This window comes from Lycium ferocissimum, chromosome 8 (assembly GCF_029784015.1).
Source record: "Lycium ferocissimum isolate CSIRO_LF1 chromosome 8, AGI_CSIRO_Lferr_CH_V1, whole genome shotgun sequence".
NCBI classification, from domain to species: Eukaryota; Viridiplantae; Streptophyta; class Magnoliopsida; order Solanales; family Solanaceae; genus Lycium; species Lycium ferocissimum.
In genome coordinates this window covers 37,404,458-37,429,934 of record NC_081349.1, presented here as the reverse complement: position 1 = coordinate 37,429,934, position 25,477 = coordinate 37,404,458, and the positions used below count along the sequence as shown (strand labels likewise).

Sequence of the window (25,477 nt, the reverse complement as noted above, 5' to 3'; positions counted from 1 at the left end):
TTCTTTATGAAAATAGTCTTAATAGGCAGAGAGAGATCACAAATAGCACAGGTTCATGAGCTTAGCAGAGGAGATATAAACTGTAAAACCTAATTAATTTAGCCCTTATAGAACAGGTTCATGAGCTTAGCAGAGGAGATATAAACTGTAAAACCTAATTAATTTAGCCCTTATAGAACCTCATGAACCGGGCATACTATTTACGAAGTGTGAAGCCAGGTCGTACAAAAGAATGAAAAACAGTTGGTTCATAAGGAAGATTTTTTGTTTTGTGAAGCGGAATTCTCCTTTGACTCTATCGTGGCCTAAAGATTCTAGAACATCACAATATCACTACTAACGTATGCAATAAATCAAGAATTACAATCCCATTCCTAATCTCAAGAAAATTGACCACAAAAACCTTACAACCCACCAAATCTTGTTCAACATACTTGGTCATCAAAAAAATTCCATTATAGAAAGTAAACATTGGGCATCTAGTTAAAACATCTCGTGCACTTGTCCATCAATTAAGAAGCCACAACAAGAAAAATCTTCCCTGACTTCTGAGGAACAAGAAAATCATCATAGTTTTTTGCAAAATTCAAAATCAACATCAATACCCAAATGCAACTAATGAAATCTCATCAGGATTGAAAAGAATATGCAAATGAACAATCAGCTTGTTGGAACTCGCCTTTATTAGTTAGAGATACCTATAGCACCTTCACAAATCATAACAAATGCTATATCTAACTAACATGGTTGATATAAAATACAAATGAAAAGAAACCAATACACATATTGCTTATTTGCTCAAAACTTTTAATGTTGTGTCCTGGAAAAATGAGTTGTACCAGACACAGGTGCTGCTCCAAAATTGTTGTCATTCCTCTAGAAGCAAAGCAGTGATATTAACATAGCATTCACTGTTGCACTTGTCAAATTAACACTAGAAAAAGTGACAATTTGTTGCAGGGTACTAGAAAAAAAGGTAGCCAGATAAATGAATAACTAGCACTTGGAAAAGTGAATACCATTCATCAGCTCATTGTTTACAAGGGGCAGAGAGATATCATGGCTGCTGGACGTAAACAAATTTAATAAGCTGCCTTCCATGTTGAAAGTGCACATCCGATACGACCCTTCCATCCCTGCAGTAGCCATTCACTATCTACATCAATCATGAAGTTCTTGTCAAACACCTTGAACCGTTCTGTTGTCATTCTCATGATCTCCTCATCCAAAGGAAGCTGTCGAAAACCAGCCTTCATAATTCGGACTTGCCACTGCTTGTATGTTTCTGGCCTCTCAATTCTCTCACCACCTTCGCACGCGATGACATTCATTGCCTCCTGACCAAGTATATTCTTTTCAACCAGCCTTCTCTCGGGTACTTCCCGGGGAATAATAGCATCAAGCATATCAAACATTGACGAGTAGTGAAAAATAGCCTCGCGGAATCGTGAGATAAAGAATGGGGCATTATAACCACCATTTACAATCCCCTGTATGAAAACATCTGGATTCAACCGCCTGATAAGATTCAGAACAACATCTCTTGGACTATTCACCACCACAGTCTCATCAAGTAGATTCTTAAAACGGTACAGACAGTTTACCACAAGAACCTCACCCTTATTGATCTTAAGATCCTCAAGTTTAACCGTTTCCCACTTCTGTGCTATAGCATTGAACTCGAAAGGAACATTGAAGCTGTCAGCATAATTAGCTAACCGTCTCCCCGTTTCCTCAACCCTTTCTGCTGGTCGGAAACCAGGATTTGGAAAATCAATCCCGGTTATACGAAGCTTTGGAGGTCCACCTGATCTAGAAGAGAGACGTTGTATGAGGCCAGGCCATTGAAAACCATACATAATGCCAATGTCTATAATATGTACTGTCGAAGCCTTTTCAGCTAGATTCATAATTGTCTTATTCGAGAAAAAGCTAGACATCGTCCGAAACGGGCAGGCAGCAAGCAGTAGGTGGTAAGCTTTCAATACATCAGATGCTGATACGGGCCGTGTAATAAGGGCTTTATAAATATGAGTACCGGAACCAGCCATCCGGGCTTCAAGCCCATCAGCGAAATAATGGGCCAGCCTCTGCATCCCATCACCCAAAGGAGAAGAACTTTGCCTGATCTGCTTCAGAAGCTCATTTGCTGTTCTTTGATTACCTGCAGCAACAGCTTGTGCACAATTTGTAAGGAGAGTTCTCAAGTCTACTACATCTCTTTTACCCCTTTTTTTCTTTCCTTGTAACTTCTTGCCATTAGATCCCTTTGAAGGGCCATTCTCTAATGCATTTTGCCTTGATATAGCCTGAAAGGTCTCACGAAGAGCAGATTCATTTTTTCCTGCATTGCATAAGAGCACGCTATCAAACATTTCTGATCGAACAATTGATTCAGAAAACACTGCAGATTGCTTGTTATTTTTCCCTTCTGTTGAATCTACTACATCTTCATGAAGGGTATTTTTCTTCCCTCTCCACCTTTCGGGAGATTGTTTTTGCCCATACTTTAGTACTGCATCTTTTCTCTCTTCATACTGCTCCTTTCCCGCTACATTATATCTCACATCAGCAAGCAAGCTATTGCCCGTAGGAAGGAACTTACTTGCCTCCTCCACCCCTTTCTTAAACTGCATAATAGACTCTCCATCTCCAAATATGTCGGGAACCCTAAGTGTGCTCACAGGAGAATCCACATGCACATCCGTGATAGTACCTGATGAACTGTAGGACGACCGAGAAGTTGAATGCAAAGCAACACGATCGGAAATATGTGACACATCATCCTCACCGAGATCAAGATTCCAATTTGGGTATAATAAGCCATCACTAGGACCATCATTTCCGCTACAGTAAAAACTGCTATGGTCCATAGTATAATGTCCATGTTGACCTAAATTGCCAGACGAACTATAGGATGACCGAGAAGTTGAATGCAAAGCAACACCATCAGTAACATGAGGCACATGTGACAGGTCATCACTACCATCATTTTCACCTATGTTACTCGAACTCTTCAAAAATATCGACGGGTGTGTGTCAGATCCTCCAAAAGTAGTGTATTTTTGGAGGATCCGACATGGGTGCAGCAACATTTTTGGAGAGTCCGAGCAACTTAGACTTTCACTATAGGAAGAACTGCTATGGTCAGTATAATGTCCATTCTGACCTAAATTGGATGGTTTCTCATGATTTTGGGGAGGAGGGTACTTATGTCCGATAACATCATAAAATGATCTTTCTGCAGCTTGAAGAGCTGCAGACTCTTGAAACATGCAATTCTTTTCTTCAATGTCCTCTTCCATAAGCATCTGACTTATATACTTAAGCACCACATCACTGAAATCATAATACTCGTGAAAGGCATCATCTGCAGTTGATGGGACTGGTTCCACATCAGATTGGAATGGACTAATATCACCATTCCTGTTGACTAGATTATCGCTATCTCTGAGATTATTAAGATTCGGATCAGGGAAATATGAATGGGCTTCAGTATTTGGTTCCATAACAGATTGAAATGGACTAATGTCAACATTCCTGTTGACTAAATTATCATTAACTCTGAGATTATCATCAGGGAAAAATGAACGGGCTTCGGTATTTGGTTCCACAACAGATTGAAATGGACTCATGTCAACATGATTCGTGTTGACTAAATTATCACTAACCTTGAGATTATTAATCAGATTCGGATCAGGGAAAAATGAACAAGCTTCATCCTCTAATTTAATTGTCGATCCTGCCTCATAGTCATATAGCCCCATGAAACCTTCATCAATTTTCATCTGATCTGCAAGAATCAAGTATTCAAAACCACAAAATGTCAACTCTAAATAAAATCTTCTTCTTTTATCGATAAAAGAAGAAATTATCTTATCAGCGTGCTAATAATACAAGAAAATACAATACCAAGAACTTAAACCCTGAAACAAATGACAATTAATTAAATTTAAGCTACATCACCAGAACTCAATTGACTATCAATTCAGCAAAAATCAAGAATTCCAAATCCAAAAATGTCAACTCCAAATAAAATCCTTTTTCAATAATAAAAGTAGGCTAAAAGAACAACTTTTCTGATCAACATGCTAATTATAAGTCAAAATACAAGCTGTAAGCTTTAAATAAATGAAAATAAATTAAAGTTTAAACTTCATCACCAAAACTCAATTGACTATCAATTCAGCTAAGACAAACTTTTTTATCTTCCCAAAAAAAAAAAAAAAAAAAACTTATTTAGAAGAATTCACCTAAATAGCCCACCACCCAACCGCTTAAACAAAAAATAATCGACAGATGTATAATAATATGTACACCTGTTACAAAAATTAATCGGTAAATTGACAGCTATATGGGTAAATATCCCAAGAAAACAAAACAATAAACAGAGGAATGTAAAGGAATCAAATTCAAGCAGAAAACTGAAATCTTGATAGATGAATTATTAAAGTGAAAAAAAAAAAGAAGCAAATTTTTATCTTTTTTCAGTATTTTCAAAAGAACAAAATTTCAGATCAGCATACTAATAATACATGAAAATACAATATCTCATAACTTAAAACCATGAAAGAAATGAATATTAATTAAAGTTTAAACTACATCATCAGAACTCAATTTACTATCAATTCAGCAAAAAACAACGTTATTTTCCACAAAAAAACGTTTGAAACAATAAACAGATAAATACCTAGTATTGACAAACACTTGTTTTGTTGTTAATAAATCAAATTCAACCAGAAAGCTAAAATCTTGGTGGATGAATCCTCAAGAAAAGGCATAGCAAATTGCTATATGTATATGTATTTCAAAATAGATGGACTTCGTTTACGTGTATGTACAAGATTAGTCGTGTGTGTGTTAGGAAATACTCCCTCCGTTCCATAATAAATGTCACCGTAGTTTCTAAGACATAAATTGACTAATTTTTTTCAACTCTACTCTTAGATAAAAAATGACAAATTAAAATAATATATTTAAATAATGATTGAAAAAATCACATAAAAATTTAATATTAATGAATTCACAATATCAAAAGATTTACTACTTCTACATGTTCCAATAAAAAAAAATTATTTTTATTATATAAGAATAATTTAATAAATTTTAAAAATTACATTATCCTGCAATTCTGGTCAAAGAAGAGGGCAGAACATAGGGTAAAACAGAAAGAGACAGAAATGTACTATAATGTTCAACTGTCCAGGTCTTTACAGGAAGGAATAAAAAAGGCAAAAAAGTGTCACGGTCACTATATTTTTCCACTGGTGACAAAAGTGTACCAGGTCTCTTTTTTTTTTAATATTATTTATTATCTGAAATAGTCATTTTATACGTTATTATGCACTTTTATACAGATTTATACATTATCTATCGTAAGTGTATGATGTTATATATCATATTTTAAAATACTATTGTGAAAAAAAAATGTTGGCTATGTGGATTGAAAATTAAAAATATAACTACGTGAATGTAATTTTTTATGCTGAATTATATATTATTGAAATTATCCCACTTTAAAAACCGATTACCTAAACCAAATCACCCGTATCGATTTTTAGATTTTTAAAAATTAAATCTTAAGTTTTTATAATTTTATAACCATAACGAAATGATTCGATAGCTTTTAATTATATTAAAATAAATCAAAAAATTATAGAACTGTACCGAATAAATTTATATATAAAACATGTTTTTATATATTAAGTTTAAAGATAACAAAATATTATTTTTTCTCCTTGGGCCTGGGTTTACAGAAATGTCTACAAGCCAACATGTAATTAACACCCAAAGTCCCAACTCCAAAATCTATTCTACTACTCCTATTGAAACCGAATTATTTCCGTCATTTTGAGTAGCAAGCCAGGTATTGGATATCTTTCTCTTTTATGCTTTAGATTTTTCTCGTTGGATTCTTAATCTTCTAATATACTCTATTCTTGAGTGATTCTAGCTCGATTAATATTTTTTCCACTTGTATAATATGTATCGCTATTGTCTCGGCTAATTTATTAAGTCCATTTTTCATGTTACCTTGATTCATAACCTTTCAAAAAACAAAAATGTCTACAGAGTTTTGCCAAAGCCTAATTCAATATGCATCTTATTGCGTTCTAACTTCTACTAGTGACTCTCACATAACATTTTTTAAAAAAGACCGAAAATAATCGAACCGTACTGATATCAAAGAGAAACCAATATGATTGAGATGGTTTTGAAAAGTCTAATTTTGATTATACAAAATAAAATAACAAAAAATTGATATGGTGTAAATTTTATAAATTAATCGGCCGAACCCACCCATGCACACCCCTAGTTTTACCCATTTGGACATAAACAATTCAAGTATATGTAAATATGGAATCTAAGCATTTATAAACAAGTATTTTAGCTATGAGTAATTTTTAAAATTGAATTTCAGCACATAAATATATTTTAGCTATCAATATTTTACAAGTTGAATTGCAATATTTGTCAAGTCATTTTGAAATATACTTGTTTCAAGGCGTATTTCAAATAACATACACCAATTTTCACTCATAAATTTTCGACAAATTACTAATTCCTTATCTATGTGAACGGTGTCAATGTTACGCTTTGACAAGTTATTTTTAAAAGATTGTATCATATTAATTTTTCGGTTACTCTACACATAATTCAATATAGACTTTTTAAAAGAGTCTCAATTATCTCGGTTTCTCTTCGATATCAATTTGTTGTGAATTCTAGAATGATGTGTTTCAATGGGAAGCATGACACTTCTCATTATCTTCTGTTGTCTTACTTGATCATGTTGTGTTGGTATTGGGAAAATATTCAAGTTTGACAATCTTAACGTTTAGGTCATTTGTTGAAAATCTTAACGTTGGACTTTATGCTGAAAACAATGAATGTCTTGATTCTTCCGACGAGTATGGTTTTCTTTGTGGTCCAGTTTGTGTCATGTACGCTGGAAATGTTTTCTTTATGGATTATGACAATATCATAAAAGTGATGTATTCGAGTAGAAGTTTTTTTTATTTTTTTTTATTTTTAATAATACTAGTCTCTGATCACGTGTGTTGCACGTGTATTCCATGTCAATGGGCTTAAACATTTTAAATGTTATATATATTATTAAAACTTGAAAATTACAAGGTCAAAATGATGAATGTTATCTTATTTATTTTACTATAATTAAACAATTAAATTAAAAGCATCAAATAATAAAATTTAAAGGAAAAATAGCAAGTATAAAATGATGAAATGTTGTCTCATTTTATTACATTTAATCAAAAATAATAAATTAAAACATCAACAAATAATAACGACGAACAAAATAATACACAATATTTCCAATTGACATAATCAACTATCTCATCTAACCCTTCGAAGAACAACAATGCAAAAGGGGTTTTTAATTGTAAATATAAACAAAGAAATATCCCTAAATTATGATCAAAGATTCAAACAATATCAATTCCATGCCACCAAGAGGAAGATTTAAGATCATTCATTAGGTTCCGAAGAGTAAAAGAAATATAATTTGATAATCATGCCTTTTATTGCTTTTTCAGCAGGTCCAGGATTTTTGCCAACCCTGGGTTTGCAGCTGCTACTTCTTCTTCATGCTCATCATGGGAGTTAAATCGTTTCCCGTATACTTGGATTCACGAGGAGAAATCTGGGCTTGATGATTCCCCACTCTAACTTCTCCTGTTGCCGGATTCCTTTCCTATGCATTAGTGTTGTTCAATACTCCATCAATATAATTTGCTTTTCAATGTTCGTCATCAAAAAACTACCTAGTGACAGAGATTAAAAAGTAATAAGTAAAGTACTTAGAGCAACAAAACAATATTACTATTATCCTTAGCCCCCACGGTGAGCGCCAAATTATTTACCCTAAAAAAGAGTACAGTTAAATTCATTTGTGGTCTAAATGATACTTGATTTGATTTGTTATAAATAGTGAATAATAAAGCCAATAATGACTAGAGAAATAGAATGAATAAATTAGTAAAAATTATTATAAAGCAATAATCTATATATAATATAAAACTAGGCATAGATAAGGTGATGTGGCACCTCTCTATGGCCAGCATTTACATTTATCTTTTTTCTCCTTTTTTTGGTTTTTTTTACTCATTTTTTCTGATCAATCATATTTATATTTATCTTTTTTCTCTTTTTTTTTTTTGGTTTTTTTAACTCATTTTTTTTTTAGGGGTGTTCTCTCGGTTATTATAAAACCTCGGTTTTTAAATATCTAAAACCATAACCAAACCAAGTAAAATAATAACCATCGATTTGGTTATTGTCGGTTTGGTTCGGTTTTTCTACAATTATATATCAAAAAAGCGGAAAGACATGCTAATGGTAATGTAAAAATGAAAAGAGATAGTAGGTTTTTACTTTTTATCCTTATGCTTACGACTTATTAGATTAAATTGTTGGACTTGTACATATTCTATAACTTAAAAATAAGTAGACTAAAATTAAATTAATAATTAAAAGGTATAAAATATCTTTAATTATTTATGAAAATAATATTATACATATAAATAATTATAAATTTTATGTATATAATTATCGGTTTGGTTCGGTTATTTATTCGGTTATTTTTTACTATAACCATAACCAAACCAAATATTTTCGGTTTTCAAATTTAAAACCAAACCAAACCAAAAAACCAAATGTCGGTTTTTTTATTCGGTTTGGTTAAATTTTCGATTTGGTTTTGGTTTTAACCAAATCGTGAAATGCCTCTCTTATATATATAAAGCTCTTCGACGTGGCACAACTATAACACAGGATTCACATTTATCTATTTTTACAGATTTTTGCTAGATTCACCAATTTTCAGCATCAGAAAAAGACAAAACCTTCCTAAAAACACCTCTTCGGCCCAATAAACACTGCTTTCACAATTTAAAACTCAGTAAGTCACGCCTCTTCCTCTTATATATTGGACTCTCTCGCTTTTCCGGTTGAATTTCACGCCTAACAAGTACTTCCTGAGGTTGGACGCTCTCACTTTACCGGTTGTTGATGTTGCTTTTTTATTTTGCATTGATTGACAGGTTGGTACTACTTACAATTCGCTTAGCCAGACTTATCTTCAACAATGATATTTTGCCTATTAAATGATGTATGAAGTGCAATTGGTTTGTTCTTATAGAAAATACGCTATGTCAATTGACTAATGAAAAATATCATTCTTGTAATGGTTTGTAGGACCAATATTATCGAATACCTAAGAGAAGGCTTCCTAATTACTTTTCAGGGTTATTATTTTGGGATTTTGGCTTTTTGCGGTACGATCAAACTTGGATGAATACTTGCTGTGTATTTATTAACATTACTCATACTGAGCCATGTTTTTTTTTTTTTTATTCATTAAGAAGAGATATTGAGCCATATTCTCCTCCAAAAAGTTATTTGACAAATCAGATTTTTTTGAATGCCGTATATTTTTTAGGAGTGAATTTATCATTTTCTTCCTCTGATCTTTGTCTTGAATGAGTTCAAGAATATTTTTTTTTGCTAATTAACACAAATTTTGATTGCCCCAAATCTTGCATTAGTAGTATTTTAGTGTTTGAAGTTTGAAACAATAGCAATATCTTTATTACTTGGTTAATTACTAAGTTGTTACTTTATGAAAACTTGGATGTGAATTGATTTTCTATCTTTCAAAGAAAATGGGTTAGCCTGCAAGTTGCATTATCTGTTCAAGTAATATATTACTTTGTGAATGACTATGTGGTTAATTATTTTTTCTGAAAAATCATGTGAACTCAGTGTAGAATCCATCTATTAAGAGAACCTTTGCATATTATCTCGAATATTTGAGTACCTGCTGAATCTAATATGACACTGTTTTTTCACCTTTCTGTAGGCACTTTATTTGATTTTAGGAAGAAAATTTTGACGGATATGGATTCTTACATGTGAAGTTTTTCCTAATGATATTTAAATCGGCTTTGTACAGTTAGATAAAGCATGTGATAAGCCAAAATACAAAATCTCCTGAAATCTCCTGCCAATCTCTATATGTATATATAACTGGAGGACATGAGCCCGGTGACGTGGCGCAACCCAAAAACAGGAATTGTATTTATCTATTTTTACAAATTTTTGAAATTTCCTCTGCTTTCCAGCGTAAAAATAAAACATAAAAAAACTGGAAAAACCAAACGACGCTTTTAATAGACTAATCGTTTTACAATTGTTCCTACTCTTCTCTCTCTCTCTCTCTCTCTCCCTGTTCTTCCTGCATTCCCCGTTCCATTTACCCCGAGTAGACTTACTTGCGTATTCCTTTCTTCCCTTCCTCTCTCTGTATTCTTCCTTCATTCTTAAGTCCATTTTCCCTCCTACCTTTACGTGCAATTTGCAGGTTTCAATTACTCTCCTCTCTGCATTCTTCCTCCAATAAATCTACTTAAAATACTACAATTCGGCACAGGTATGCAAATTTCCGTTTTTCAATCACTTTAGGTATGCAGCTTTTTGTTTTTCGACCAGTTTATTTTACTTTTGTTGCATCTCGGCCACTTAACTATTCCCTTGGAGATTTTCTTACACTTCTTTGTTTTACTAAAACATGGCTCTTTAACTCCCATATCACAGATAAAGTAGTATTTTTTGGTAAGAAAATTGACTCTCTATACCACTTTAACATTTCTCTGGAATTCTCTTACTCTGAGTGATAATATCTTAAGAATTTACACTGTTGGAAAACATGTTCTTTCTAATAGGTCTGAACTTTTTCGAGAATTATCATTTTCACTGTTGGAGAAGCTGTTCTTCCCAATAGGTCTCAAGTTATGCGAGAATTCTCATGGGAGGCGTAGAAAATAACTCCGGCACAGGTATGCAACTTCTCTTTTTAGCCACTTTATGTTACTTTTGTTGCATTGGTGTCTTGGCCACTCAGCCATTCCCTTGGAGATTTTCTCACACTTCATTTTTTCACATAAAAGTCATCTCTTATCTGTTCAAGCTCTCTCTTTGTTGTGAATGAATTCAGTTCGCTTCTCCAACGGAACACACTTACCCACAAAGCACAACACACTAAAATCCCAATTACTCTGTAGCAAAAATGCTCAGACAATAACTGACCCAATTTCACACTTTGTCGAATCCTCACCATCTTCATCTCTTTCTTCTAAATCTGTGAATAAACTCAACGAGGAAAATCATTTGCCTTTTTTGTTCAGAATAATGAAAAGACATTGACAATCATTATGTAAATACTTCGGCTACCAGGTAGTAACAATTCTCCTTTTATCATAGATGGCCACACTAATTAAACGACTAGATTATGGCGAAAACTCTTTCTTTTCAACTGACTAGAAACGTTGTTATGGTGCTTTAACTTGTCTGGATATCTTTTACCATCGATCATAAAGATCATAAAAGATTTTTCTATTTCCTTTCATGTTTGGTGGGAATGACTCAATATATGCTGCAGTTTAATTTAATGCACTATGATGGGTTTCTGCCTTCCCGGGTGTTTGCCATTGAAATAAAGTGTAAATGTAGCTCATACAGTTATCATTTCGTACACAGATTAATTTAAATTTAAACTGATTAATATAGCTGCCCATATGCTTATTATTTCCATAATACAACTTATCTTTTACAATACAGGATTACTTCGATGGATAAAAAAATTGTACAATATCATGCACATCAATTTTCTCAATGGTGACCCATATCGAAATGAATAACACTGGAACTTCCAACCGTTAGCGCAAAGAACAGGATAATTGTGACACAACATCACCATGGATAACTAAGGTTTGTGAATTAAATGCTAAATTGATTATATGGCGACTTTACTATTTAAACATATAGATTTCCTTATGTTTGTTGAGACATAATAAAAGCATGTCTAAGGTATGACAAAATTCCCACAAAATTTGCTTCAACTTTCTTTGAATATTGAACTGGTTACTCAAGTTTTTTAAAAAATTTGTGGAAACTTTCCATTGATCAGGCAATATATGAATGTAATTATATTCTCGGATGTAAACTTTTGTTCTAGCTCAATCTGGTTGGCTCTATTCCCTCAAGTTTTGGGCAATTACTGTCTTTACAAGTCATGTACTTCCGTCGAATTAAATGTCAGGTGAAATTCCAAACATTAACACTCATCAACAACATTTAACTCCATCTTGGCACCAGGCTTCACCTATTTAGCAGTTAAAATAAAACTTAATATAATTCCAAATTTAAAATTCTTCCATTGCATCTCGCTGATAAATGCAGATAAATATACAAAGTTATAGGTAGAAACTAATTGTAATTTCTATGATATATTATGTAGGGATTGCGGAAAACAAGTTTACTTGGGTAACCAAATGTCTTTGTTCATGAATTGTTTCTAAGTAACTATGAATTGTTTTAAGTGAACATTTTAATGAGAATTTGAATCTTACAGGGGGTTTGACGTTGCGCATGCTGCTGCTAGGTATGACATAGTAGTTAGAATGAGTTTTATTGTAGTAAAGATATAATGACACTATTTAAATGGAGAAATCGGACGGTTATGGTGTTAAAATTTTCTATTAATATCAGGGCACTTGATCGTCTTTGCGATTAAATTTAGAGGCCTGGATGCAGATATCAATATCAATTCAGTGATTCTCATAATGATCTAAAGAATCGCGGGTAGATAGCTAATTCTTGAATTACCACCTAAATTAGAAATCTTTTAATCCCAATTCGGAAGCTGATCTTGGCTTACTGTTATCGTCTTGTGACTTGGTATCTAGATGTCTAATTTCTCAAAGGAAGATTTTGTGCACATACTTCGACATCAAAGCACTGGGTTCTCTAGAGGAAGCTCGAAATATTGGGGAGTCATGTTGCACAAATGTGGACAATGAGAAGCTTGGATAGGGCAACTTCTCATAAAGAAGTGACTTATCATTTATCTCACCATAGCTTAGGAATGTCATAATATCAGTGATACAACTGTTAAAAAGCTTTCTTGGTATATTATCATGTCATTATACAGATTTTATAATCTAGAAGGAACAGAGTGAATACGAGTATCATTCCCACATGTAAGATGTACTTTTTGTCAAATTTAGTTGAACCATTTTGAATTATTGTCGATATCGAGCTTTATGTTGTTTTATTCACGAATATTAGCTAAGCATCCTTTGTAAGTTAAATGAGGTCATTTGTGACTGCGCGAAGCTCAGGCAAATTACCTAGTATTATATAATACACACATGGATTAAAGAAACATTAATCCCAATAAGGGCTGTTACAAAGTTACGACCTTTTATGTTCCATAGTAATTAATCATTACAGCCTTTCATCAATGGATCAGGCAAAATGTGTAATTGTCTTTTCCTCCTTTGTCTTGGTTAAATTCTCCATTTGAAATCTAAAGAGTCTAGCACTAAATAAAAATTTGAAACAGTTTTTCCTCATTAAACTGTCACCGTCACTATCTTCATTCTTCGCACACTCACTATAACGTGCATATCCTCTACATGGTTATCAAATATTAGGTATACTCACAAAACCAAAAGTTTCAACACAGTGAAAATCTCTATGCTATGTTCTGCATGGAGTTGTAATTTTTGTCCTTTTGTTTATCATTTCGGTGAAATATCAAGGATTGACGGTTGTATTAGATGTTGGCTAAATTTAATCTTGGAGTTTTTTTGTACGCTTATGTGTATTGTTCTCAGTAATCTTTTCAATTTAATATGTTACCGTGCTATGCTTGAGTTAATTGTATCAGTCCTTAAGTTAGACTAACTTTCTCTTTTCTAATAATCTATTACCATGTTCTGAAATAATTTAGCTGTATCAAATTTTAAGATAAGATTTTTCTTTTGTTTGATCTCAACAACAGGTACTACTCTCAGTGATCTTTTCTGTTTAATCTATTACTGTTGTATCAATTCTTAAAGTTGTCCCAATAATTTAAATGAGATATTTCTTTTGGATCACTGCATTATTTTCGTTCATTTGTAGTATGTGAAAGAAAATCGCATTTCAATTTTTTATTAGTGATGTTGAATCTATTGATTTTTAGATTTTTAAGATAGTGATAATGTCATACTCAGTGGCTGAGCCATCCTTGGTCATTGCACATTTTCATCGGTTTTAATTACACTGTGTAGATAGGTATCGTTTTTTTTATAATGTATATACTATATGTTGAATCCCCTAGATTTCTTTGTGTATTAACTTTTTTATATTTTGACTCTCCTTAGTAAAGTCATACTTGTGACCATAGGGATCTTCACTGTTAATTTTTTTAAGCAGAATAAATAGATTATATACGATTATACACATGTTATACATGAATTATACATATATTATATATCTGCTAACTATTTTTAGTTATATTTCATGTATTTAGCATTCATATCTAATCACTCTTTTAGATTTCCCATTTTACTGAGCATTTAAGCTGAAGTTGATTGATTAAGCGAATCAAAATGTGCTTGAAACTGAACTTTTAAAAATTATATATTTTTGTGACTTATATTTTTTTGCTTGATTTAATTATTATTCTTGACAACTCATACGATATCGCTTATTTAGAGCACTATGAACAAGTGCAAGTAGCTTTCCAATACTCAAATTAGTGAATTTAATTTATATTTGCAGGTGAGTTATAATTATGTCCTAGTAATAGATGATATTACAACTCTCTTAGACCGGCTCCAATCTATTTTTCTCTTTAAAATCATTTACTGCTTTTTGCCGTTTTTATTTCATTATGCTCAATAAATCTTAACAATTTTGGTAAAAGGAAAAAATATAGGATCAAAAGGACTTAACAAAAATGTAATTTTAATATCCACTAGATGGAATTCCTAACATTGCCACTCTTCTCAGTCTATTTTTTTTCCTTTCTGCTTTTACTTTATTTACTTTTCGTTTTACATTTTTTTAAATTGAATAGAAGATAGACAATAAAAGTTTTACTATTTAATGAAACAAAAAACTCAAATGCCTATATATTTGTATTTGATACATGGGTAAATTACATCTATATATATATATATATATATATATATACATATTAAGGATAAATATTTACGAAACGTGATGATAGTTTTCTATTTACAAAACATAACATTACAAATCCTATAACAAACATACTTTTAAAAAAAAATTATTTTTTGTTATTTTTAATTTTTTAATTTTTTTGGCTCAAAGATTTATATATGAAATGTGTATATCTCGCTCAAGACTTAAAAAGTTCGCTCAAAATTTAGTGTATAAAAGCTGTATGAAATGTGTATATCTCGTTCAATACTTAAAAAATCACCTCAAAATTGTATGTTTGAAAACGGTATGAAATTTGTATCTCGCTCAAGGCTTAGAATTTCGCTCACATTTCGTATATAAAGTTCATGTTAGATTTCTCTAAAATTAATACAACTACAACAATATTGTATAAAACTTTGATACAACATTCAAGACTTAAAATAATCGCTTAAATTTTTGTGTATGAAATGTGTATATCTTGCTAAATTTTGTGTTTGAAAAACATATGAAATGTGTATATCTCGATCAAGGCTTAAACATTACGCTCAAAATTTTATGTATGAGAATGGTATGAAATCTGTATCTCGCTCAAGACTTAGAATTTCATTCACATTTTGTGTATGAAAAACTATATTAAAAATTTCTCTTACACACACACATTTCATACACAAAAATTTGAGGTAATTTTTTAAGCGTTTGAGCAAAAAAAAAATTTTTTTTTTTAAAGTTTAAAATATTTTTTAAAAAAAATTATTTTTTGAAAATAAAATAAAAAAATGAAAAATATATAAAAATCCGTCATGTTTCGTAAAATATCGTTATGTTTTGTAAATAAGGAAAACTATCATCATGTTTCGTAAATATTTTGCCTTAACATATATACACAATTAGTTTCCCTTGATATATAGCAAACTAAGAGAATCATGTATTAAAAGCCCAACACACACTTTTATGTATAATATATAAAAGTGAAGATGTTTTATCTAAGCTCAAATTGTTATCTAAGCTCTAGTTGTTATAAAGTATTGATTAGAGCTATAAAAAAATTATAGTTCTTTACGACCGCATGAAGCACGGGCTAATACATTGGTGAATTAAATAAGTTTGGGCTTTGTTGATCTTTGGAGAGAATCCTTTGATAGGTTTTCCTCTATTAGAACTACTGTTTGCTTTGGCCTTGCAGAACTAATAGTAACCTAGTACAAAAGAATGATAAAATACACTTAATTGCTAAAAATTAAATAGTATGAATGTGTGTAAGTTGTTGTTATTTGATGATCTTTTTTAGAGGCCTTCAGGCTCCTTTTATAGTACAAAATACATCAGCACTTAATCTGTAATTAAATTCTAATAATGAGTAATAATAGATAATAAATGTTGTTGTAATTTTAAGTCGTAACGTCTGCTTTGAACCCCGACCGGTCACACAACGTTTATCTTTAATAAATGACCCGAAACAATTGACTTGACAAGTTTGCTCCGGGGTTAACCGGGGTCTCTCGTTCCAACCAAGTTAAATGACTAAGCGGCATTTCGCCTTCAAATGCCACGTGTTCCCTTCTCGTCATGCCATGTGTCAAGCTATATTTTATCATGTATACACTTGACAACACAAAAATCTTGTTCAATGTACTTGGTCATCAAAAAATTACATTATATAAAGTAAACATAGGACATCTAGTAAAAACATCTCGTGCACTTGTCCATCAATTAAGAAGCCAAAACAAGAAATTCTGCTCTGACATCTGAGGAATAAGAAAATCATCATAGCTTTTTGCAAAATACAATAATCAACATCAATACCAAAATGCAACTAATGAAATCTAATCATGATTGAAAAGAATATGCAAATCGACAATAAGCATGTAGGAACTCGCCTTTATTAGTAGAGATACCTATAGAACCTTCACAAATCATTACAAAAGCTATATCTAACTAATAGCTTGTTTGGCCAAACTTCTAAAAACAGTTTAATTTTAAAAGTACTTTTTAATAAAGGCAGTTTGTGCTTGGCCAATTAATTTAAAAAGTACTTTTGAGCAGCAATTAGTGTTTGGCCAAGTTTTTAAAAAGTACTTCTATCTGTATTTTTCTCAATTTGGGCAAAAGCTATTTTTTTTAGCTTCTGAAAAACTGCTTCTGCTACTCCCCCAAAACACTCATTTTCTCTCAAAAGCTTGGCCAAACACCTCACTTTTTTTTTAAAATAAGCACTTCTTGAAAAAATAAGTACTTTTGGGGAAAAATAAGCTTGGCCAAACAGGCTATAACATGGCTGATATAAAGTACAAATGAAAAGAAACCAACACACATATTACCTATTTGTTCAATACTTTTAATGTTATGTCCTGGCAAAATGAGTAGCAGCAGACACAGATGCTGCTCCAAAATCATTGTCATTCCTCTATAAGCAAAGCAGTGATATTAACATAGCATTCAGCCATTCACGGTTGCACTTGTCAAATTAACACTAGAAAAAGTGACAATTTGTTGCATTGGCACTAGAAAAAAGGTAGCTAGATAAATGAATAACTAGCACTTGGAAAAGTGAATACCATTCATCAGCTCATTGTTTACAAGGGGCAGAGAGATATCATGGCTGCTGAACGTAAACAAATTTAATAAGCTGCCTTCCATGTTGAAAGTGCATATCCGATACGACCCTTCCATCCCTGCAGTAGCCATTCACTATCTACATCAATCCCGAAGTTCTTGTCAAACACCTTGAACCGTTCTGTTGTCATTCTCATGATCTCCTCATCCAAAGGAAGCTGTCGAAAACCAGCCTTCATAATTCGGACTTGCCACCGCTTGTATGTTTCTGGCCTCTCAATTCTCTCAGCACCTTCGCACGCGATGACATTCATTGCCTCCCGACCAAGTATATTCTTTTCAACCAGCATTCTCTCATGTACTTCCCGGGGAATAATAGCATCAAGCATATCAAACAACGACGAGTAGTGAAAAATAGCCTCGCGGAATCGTGAGATAAAGAATGGGACATTATAACCACCATTTACAATCCCCTGTATGAAAACATCTGGATTCAACTGCCTGATAAGATTCAGAACAACATCTCTTGGACTATTCACCACCACAGTCTCATCAAGTAGATTCCTAAAACGGTACAGACAGTTTACCACAAGAACCTCACCCTTATTGATCTTAAGATCCTCAAGTTTAACCGTTTCCCACTTCTGCGCTATAGCATTGAACTCGAAAGGAACATTGAAGCTCTCAGCATAATTAGCTAACCGTCTCCCCGTTTCCTCAACTCTCTCTGCTGGTCGGAAACCAGGATGCGGAAAATCAATCCCGGTTATACGAAGCTTGAGGGGTCCACCTAGTCTAGAAGAGAGACGTTGTATTAGACCAGGCCATTGGAAACCCCACATAATGCCAATATCTATAATATGTACTGTCGAAGCCTTTTCAGCTAGATTCATAATTGTCTTATTCGAGAAAAAGCTAGACATCGTCCGAAACGGGCAGGCAGCAAGCAGTAGGTGGTAAGCTTTCAATACATCAGATGCTGATACGGGCCGTGTAATAAGGGCTTTATAAATATGAGTACCGGAACCAGCCATCCGGGCTTCAAGCCCATCAGCGAAATAATGGGCCAGCCTCTGCATCCCATCACCCAAAGGAGAAGAACTTTGCCTGATCTGCTTCAGAAGCTCATTTGCTGTTCTTTGATTACCTGCAGCAACAGCTTGTGCACAATTTGTAAGGAGAGTTCTCAAGTCTACTACATCTCTTTTACCCCTTTTTTTCTTTCCTTGTAACTTCTTGCCATTAGATCCCTTTGAAGGGCCATTCTCTAATGCATTTTGCCTTGATATAGCCTGAAAGGTCTCACGAAGAGCAGATTCATTTTTTCCTGCATTGCATAAGAGCACGCTATCAAACATTTCTGATCGAACAATTGATTCAGAAAACACTGCAGATTGCTTGTTATTTTTCCCTTCTGTTGAATCTACTACATCTTCATGAAGGGTATTTTTCTTCCCTCTCGACCTTTCGGGAGATTGTTTTTGCCCATACTTTAGTACTGCATCTTTTCTCTCTTCATACTGCTCCTTTCCCGCTACATTATATCTCACATCAGCAAGCAAGCTATTGCCCGTAGGAAGGAACTTACTTGCCTCCTCCACCCCTTTCTTAAACTGCATAATAGACTCTCTGTCGCTAAATATGTCGGGAACCCTTTCTGTGATCACAGGAGAATCCACATGCACATCCGTGATAGTACCTGACGAACTGTAGGACGACCGAGAAGTTGAATGCAAAGCAACATCATCGGAAACATGTGACACATCATCCTCACCGAGATCAAGATTCCAATTTGGGCATAATAAGCCATCACTACGACCATCATTTCTGCTACAGTAAAAACTGCTATGGTCCGCAGTATAATGTCCATGTTGACCTAAATTGCCAGACGAACTATAGGATGACCGAGAAGTTGAATGCAAAGCAACACCATCAGTAACATGAGGCACATGTGACACGTCATCACTACCATCATATTCACTATAGGAAAAACTGCTATGGTCAGTATAATGTCCATTCTGACCTAAATTGGATGGTTTCTCGTGATTTTGGGGAGGGTACTTCTGTCCGATAAGATCATAAAACAATCTTTCTGCAGCTTGAAGAGCTGCAGGCTCTTGAAACATGCAATTCTTTTCTTCAATGTCCTCTTCCATAAGCATTTGATTTATATACTTAAGCACCACATCACTGAAATCATAATCCTCGTGAAAGGCATCATCTGCAGTCGATGGGACAAAAGCATTTGGTTCCACATCAGATTGAAATTGACTGATGCCAACATTGCTGTCGACTAAACTATCACTAACTCGGAGATTACTAATCAGATTCTGATCAGGGAAAAATGAACGGGCTTCAGTATTTGGTTCCGTAACAGATTGAAATGAACTAATGTCAACATTCCTGTTGACTAAATTATCACCAACTCTGAGATTATTAATCAGATTCGGATCAGGGAAAAATGAACGAGCTTCAGTATATAGTTCCACAACAGATTGAAATGGACTAATGTCAGCATTACTGTTGACTAAATTATCACTAACTCTGAGATTATTCATAAGATTCGGATCAGGGAAAAATGGACAGGCTTCATCCTCTGATTTAATTGCCAATCCTGCCTCATAGTCATAAAAGCCCATGAAACCTTCATCAATCTTCATCTAGTCTGCAAGAATCAAGTATTCAAAACTCCAAAAAGTCAACTCCCAATAATACATGAAAGAAATGAAAATTAATTAAAGTTTAAGCTACATCACCAGAATTCAATTGACTATCAATTCAGCAAAAGACAAACGTTTTTATATACCAAAAAAAAAAAAAAAAAAAAAAAAAAAAACTAAATAACACGCCACCCAACCGCTTAAACTAAAAATAGCTAGCAGATATATAATATATGTATGCTCCATACATAATATGTGTATAATTGTGTATAATTTATATATATACCTGCTAGGAAAAGTAAACAGTGAATCGACTGGCTATTTGTGTAAAGATCCCAAAAAATTGAAACAAATAAACAGAGGAATACCCAGTATTATACTTGAAGAGTGTACAGGAATCAAATTCAAGCAGAAAACTGAAATCTTGATAGATGAATTATCAAAGTGAAATAAAAAATAGCAGAAAGAACAAAATTTCAGATCAGCATGCTAATAATAAATGAAAATACAATACCCATAATTTAAAACCCTGAAAAAATAGCCCGCCACCCAACCGCTTAAACTAAAAATAGCCGGCAGATGTGTAATATATGTATAATTCATATATAATATGTGTATAATTTTAATATATACCTGCTAGGAAAAGTAAACAGTGAATTGGCAAGTTATTTGTGTAAAGATCCCAAAAAATTGAAACAAATAAACAGAGAACTACTCAGTATTAACATACACTTGTTTTTTGTACTTGAAAAGTCTAAAGAAATCAAATTCAAGCAGAAAGCTGAAATCCTGATAGATGAATTATTATCAAAGTGAAAAAAGAAAAAAAAATTCAGAGCAAATTGCTATCTTTTTTAGCATTTTACAAAATTTCAGATCAGCATGCTAATAATACAAGAAAATACAATATCCCATAACTTAAAACCCTGAAAGAAATGAATATTAATCAAAGTTTAAACTACATCATCAGAATTCAATTTACTATCAATTCAGCAAAAAACAACCTTATCTTCCACAAAAAAAAACGTTTGAAACAATAAACAGATAAATACCTAGTATTGACAAACACTTGTTTTCTTGTAAATAAATCAAATCCAAGCAGAAAGCTAAATCTTGGTGGATGAATTATCAAAGTGGAAAAAAAAAAAACAGAGCAAATTCCTAGTATCTGTTTCAGTATTTCTTTTTGTGAATAAATGATGTACAGAAAAGAATTAATTACCTGTAATTCTGGTCAAAGTAAAGGGCGCAACAGAATGAAAAACAGAAAGAGAGAGATGACCTTTCTTGGTAATTAAATACTGCAAAATTTCCACTATTCTTTTTTGGCAGGCGTTTGGTCGTAGAAATAAAAAAAAAAATCATTTTTTTTTGAAATTTTTGAGTTAGAATTGAAGTGGTGTTTGCAACTTATTGCGGCTTTAGAGTTGAAATAATTTTTGTAAATAGTATTTTGGTGTTGAAAGATATTTTTTCAATAAGGTTTTGACTGTAAAAAAAAGTGAAAAATAAGATTTTAATTGTTTTTTTAAATTAATAGCCAAACGCCAATTTTTTAAAAAAAATTCCGAAAAAAATAAATAATTCTTATAGCCAATAGGGTCCTTACTCCTTAGTCTTCACTGAAAGTACAAAAAAAGGAAAAAAGTTGTCGAGGGTCTCAATCTGATTTTTGTTTTTCAACCGTTACACGAGCCTAGTCCATTTTGGTTAGTTTTCCCATTTGGACATAAAGCATTTAACTGGCAAACTATGCTGGTGCGATGTACGGGGCTCAATACGATTAATTTGATTATTCAATTTAGTTAATCTTTATGATTTGTATATTTTCAGCGATATCGCGATTTTTTCTTTAGTAGTCCATATATTTTTTTCTTTTCGTCTTATTTTCCCCCTTAATTTCTCAATTGTTGTTAAAATTTATCTTATTTCGGTTATTTCTGCCTCTTTTTATATTTAGTAAGTTAGCAATTCAAGTATCCTACATGTCAAGTTTATAATCACAAGATTCAAAGGATATTTTATTATATTATATACATTTTTAATTTAGAACCACAAGATTTGAAAGTCTATCTTTATTTCTTAAACCCCGTGTATAGCAAACGTAGACACTTGAATTGAGGCAAAGGGAGTATATATCAAATGAGGGAAATGAAAGGATAATTGAGACACTGCGGACACGTGGAGACATAAAAAGTAAACACACAAGAGGTAAGACTTCTGAAATGTACACGTTTAGTCCGCTAGTAAGTACAATTTCAGTTGCTTTTTGTACACTTATTGTTGTTGTGTTTGTCCACTTGGGCATTTGTTGTTAAAATAGAATTGTCTTATTTTGATTATGTCCGTCTCTTTTTATATTTAGTAAGTTGACAATTCAAATATCGTACATGTCAAGTTTATAATCACAAGATTAAAAAGATATTTTATTATATTATACACATTTTTAATTTAGAACCACAAGATTTGAAAGTCTATCTTTGTTTTTTAAATTACACATGTTAGTCCCTGCTTAGAATACAATTTCAGTTATTTTTTGTACAACTTATTGTTGTTGTGTTCGTCCACCTTAGGCGTTTATATATAAGAAGAAGAAAAATATAGAATAAAAAAATAGACATATATTTTTAGTAATGTGACCAAGCAATAAGGGACGAAGGGAGTACTTCATTTTTATTAATTCTTAAAGAACGTGAAAAGTCAAGTATAGTAATGTGGCCAAGTAATATGAGACGAAGGGAGTACTTCATTTATTAATTCTTAAATAACGTGAAAAGTCAAAAGTGAACAAGTAAAAGTGCACGGAGGAAACAAATATGTGTCGAAGAATTAAAATTGAAGTGCATACAGGTATACATGAGAAGAGAATAAATATTTAGCAAGAACGTGAAAAGTCAAAAGTGAACAACTAAAAGTGTACGGAGGAAATAAATATGTGTCGGAGAATTAAAATTGAAGTGCATACGTGTACACATGAAAAGAGAATAAATATTCAGTACTATGACATATATCCATGTGGGATTTATTAATTCTTAAAGAACGTGAAAAGTTAAAAGTGAACCATTGGAAAAATGACAGAGGTTGTCCGGAAAGTGTCATAAAATAGTCAACGGAAAATAAAATCAATCCATTGTGGAGCAACCAGCAATCAAACAGAACAACAACAACCCAACATTAACACCAATAAGCAAAAACATAAATAATAGCGAAAACGAGAATGACAATGGTAATGATCGGAGCAAGATAATCCCAAATAGAGCTAGAAATGAAGTTTGTCGGGATTCTGGTCATTTTTTTAGATAGAACAACACTGGGAGAGGTGGCACAGGGTGTTCGTGGTGGTGGCTGGTGGCGTGACTGATGGAGAAGAGTGGAATAGGAAGGGTTGTACGATGCAAAATGGGGTCGTGGTTAAGGTCAAGTCGGAGTTTGTGTGGCCGCTCCGATTCACCCGTGAGTAGCAAAATGAAGACGAAGGGGGGCTGTTTTGGTGGCGTTGTGGTGGTGAGGATAGCGGATTTCGTCGGAGTTGGAGTTGGAGGGGAAGAGGGCTGGTTTTGTTGTTTGGTGGTGGTGTTGTCAAGATGGAGCAGTGGTGGTTCATATTGCTCCGACGTCGTGAGTTCGCCGGAGCTGGGCAGTGGGGGCGGTGGTCGGCGTTAATGGAGAGAAGGGTGTGAATGGTGGTGGTGTTCTCAGTGTGGTGGTGGAGCTTGGTGCGTCGGCGTTAATGGGGAGAGAGAGAGAGAGAGGGAGACGAAGTGGGGCAGTGGGGGTGGTTAGGAGCGTCGCCGGAGCTCCGAGCTCCGGCGTGGAGGCGGCGGCGGCTGTGTGGAGAAATAAGGAGAAGGAGAAAAATGTTTAGGGTTCTTGCAAAAATATGAAAATTCAAGTTCTTTCTTTTTTGATTACCTTCCTCGCGTATGTATAAGACCGAATCTATTCGATTTCTAAAAAGGATTACTAATCCTTAACTTTTCGAGGAATCCTCCATCAGTGGGTTCTTGCAAAAATATGAAAATTCAAGTGTGTAAAAAAAATGAGTTCATCAAAAATAACCCCTTCTATTTCTTTATAACACAAATTAACCCCTTCTATTGTCCAAAAAATAAAAGAACTCCCCCCTTTGTCCCCTTTACCCCTTTTAACCCATGTTTAAAAATGTATTGACCAATGGATGAAGAACCCAAACCATCACCTCAAATGTCAACTTTTTAAAAGGTGAAGAGACCTTGACTTGATCGAATTTTTGCTCAGCGTTTAAAAATTAATTGCTCCAATTTTCTCTGCACTAACGGACTGTACTAAAATATAGTTAACTAATACATGTATAAATAATGATGTAAGTATAAAAATATAAATATTAATGTATAAAATATAAAAATGTACTGCTATAAAATAAAAAGACAATTATTAATTGCGCAAAATGTGGTAGTATTCAATGTACATGTGCAAAAGTAGTGATTCTTGAAAAATGACAATAAATTGATAAAACTCCTAAAATGAGGACAATTATCAATAAATTGTCAAAAATGTAAATAATGTGTAAAAAGTGTACTTCGTGCTCTTTTAACGATCAGGGCTCCCCGAAATGTTAATTTTAAGCACGGCGAGCCAAAATTAGGTGTCAACAGCTTGTCCCTCTTCGACCGGAGACGATGAAAGAGTTTTCGGATGAAGACGTTGACGTGTAGCCTATTTTGGCTCGGCAAAGAATTACTAAAAGGATAAGTACGGAGAAAGAAGCCAGACGTTGATAGAGCTTTGACAATACTCTCCATCCGTCGGCAAGGTTGTGATAAAAAGAAAAATGATAAAAAGGGAAGGATTGTTCAGGGCCGAAAATATTTGTGTATCCCACGTCATCGCTTCCAAAATTACCCCAGTGTCGAGCTACGAGACGCTGGGAGGGTGCAAGATTGTATACTTGCTGGGGAAAGAATGATTCTCGCCCCGATATGACCGAACTCTGCATAGAGCTTCCCACATATCTCGTCAACCATGAGAATCAGGTCAATGTAGTTCGAAAGGTGATAACTAATGGGTGTTGTGGCAAATTTTGATTATCCGATCAAAATTTTGCCCCATTGTTGTTAGAATGGTCCTAGCAGGTGTGGGACGAAGAACGGTCGTGCTCGAATTCGAGTTACTTACATATCCCTGAAATGGGAGTCAGACCGATTATAGTTCAGAAAAACTTGTTGGGGAGAAAAATGATTCATTGCTAGAGGGGCGACCGAACTCAGAGC

At 33.4% G+C, this 25,477-nt stretch overlaps 2 protein-coding genes and 1 long non-coding RNA gene across 14 annotated transcripts; 1 reads left to right on the top strand and 2 right to left on the bottom strand.

The window, feature by feature from the left end:
- Positions 1–733: 733 nt before the first annotated feature.
- On the bottom strand, positions 734–21,474 carry LOC132068311 (scarecrow-like protein 14). 4 transcript variants are annotated; one of them, XR_009417369.1, is made up of 4 exons: positions 4,691–4,885; positions 3,128–3,793; positions 1,020–2,998; positions 734–876 (listed from the first exon to the last, which is right to left on the bottom strand). XR_009417369.1 is itself a non-coding variant. In XM_059461875.1 (3 exons), exons 2-3 carry the CDS (start codon positions 3,786–3,788, stop codon positions 1,083–1,085), a joined length of 2,577 nt encoding a protein of 858 aa, XP_059317858.1. In that variant the 5' UTR covers positions 3,789–3,793; positions 21,451–21,474; the 3' UTR covers positions 734–1,082. The 4 variants fall into 4 exon arrangements, 3 of the variants coding, with proteins under 3 accessions (XP_059317858.1, XP_059317857.1, XP_059317856.1); XM_059461875.1 differs by lacking the exon at positions 4,691–4,885 and adding an exon at positions 21,451–21,474 and having other exon boundaries at positions 734–2,998; XM_059461874.1 differs by having other exon boundaries at positions 734–2,998; positions 3,128–3,788; positions 4,702–4,885.
- LOC132068313 (uncharacterized) lies at positions 8,866–13,104 on the top strand. Of its 5 annotated transcripts, XR_009417374.1 has the most exons (5): positions 8,866–9,062; positions 10,382–10,450; positions 10,743–10,856; positions 11,638–11,787; positions 12,317–13,104. It is a non-coding gene; the product is annotated as an uncharacterized LOC132068313 (long non-coding RNA). The 5 variants fall into 5 exon arrangements; XR_009417371.1 differs by having other exon boundaries at positions 10,382–10,856; XR_009417372.1 differs by having other exon boundaries at positions 8,866–10,450.
- Positions 16,269–21,637, bottom strand: LOC132068310 (scarecrow-like protein 33). Of its 5 annotated transcripts, none has more exons than XR_009417367.1 (3): positions 21,451–21,578; positions 17,571–20,233; positions 16,269–16,785 (listed from the first exon to the last, which is right to left on the bottom strand). XR_009417367.1 is itself a non-coding variant. In XM_059461872.1 (2 exons), exon 2 carries the CDS (start codon positions 20,226–20,228, stop codon positions 17,634–17,636), a length of 2,595 nt encoding a protein of 864 aa, XP_059317855.1. In that variant the 5' UTR covers positions 20,229–20,233; positions 21,511–21,637; the 3' UTR covers positions 17,335–17,633. The 5 variants fall into 5 exon arrangements, 3 of the variants coding, with proteins under 3 accessions (XP_059317855.1, XP_059317853.1, XP_059317854.1); XR_009417368.1 differs by having other exon boundaries at positions 16,269–16,760; XM_059461872.1 differs by lacking the exon at positions 16,269–16,785 and having other exon boundaries at positions 17,335–20,233; positions 21,511–21,637.
- Positions 21,638–25,477: the final 3,840 nt, after the last annotated feature.

What these genes read in the sequence shown, in the direction of transcription:
- LOC132068311 (XM_059461875.1), bottom strand. Translation starts at nt 3,788, where the DNA reads ATGAAAATTGATGAAGGTTTCATGGGGCTATATGACTATGAGGCAGGA. An exon ending in CCATAGCAGTTCTTCCTATA is followed by an intron (nt 2,999 to 3,127) that starts GTGAAAGTCTAA and finishes CGAGTAACATAG; the next exon opens with GTGAAAATGATGGTAGTGAT.
- LOC132068310 (XM_059461872.1), bottom strand. Translation starts at nt 20,228, where the DNA reads ATGAAGATTGATGAAGGTTTCATGGGCTTTTATGACTATGAGGCAGGA.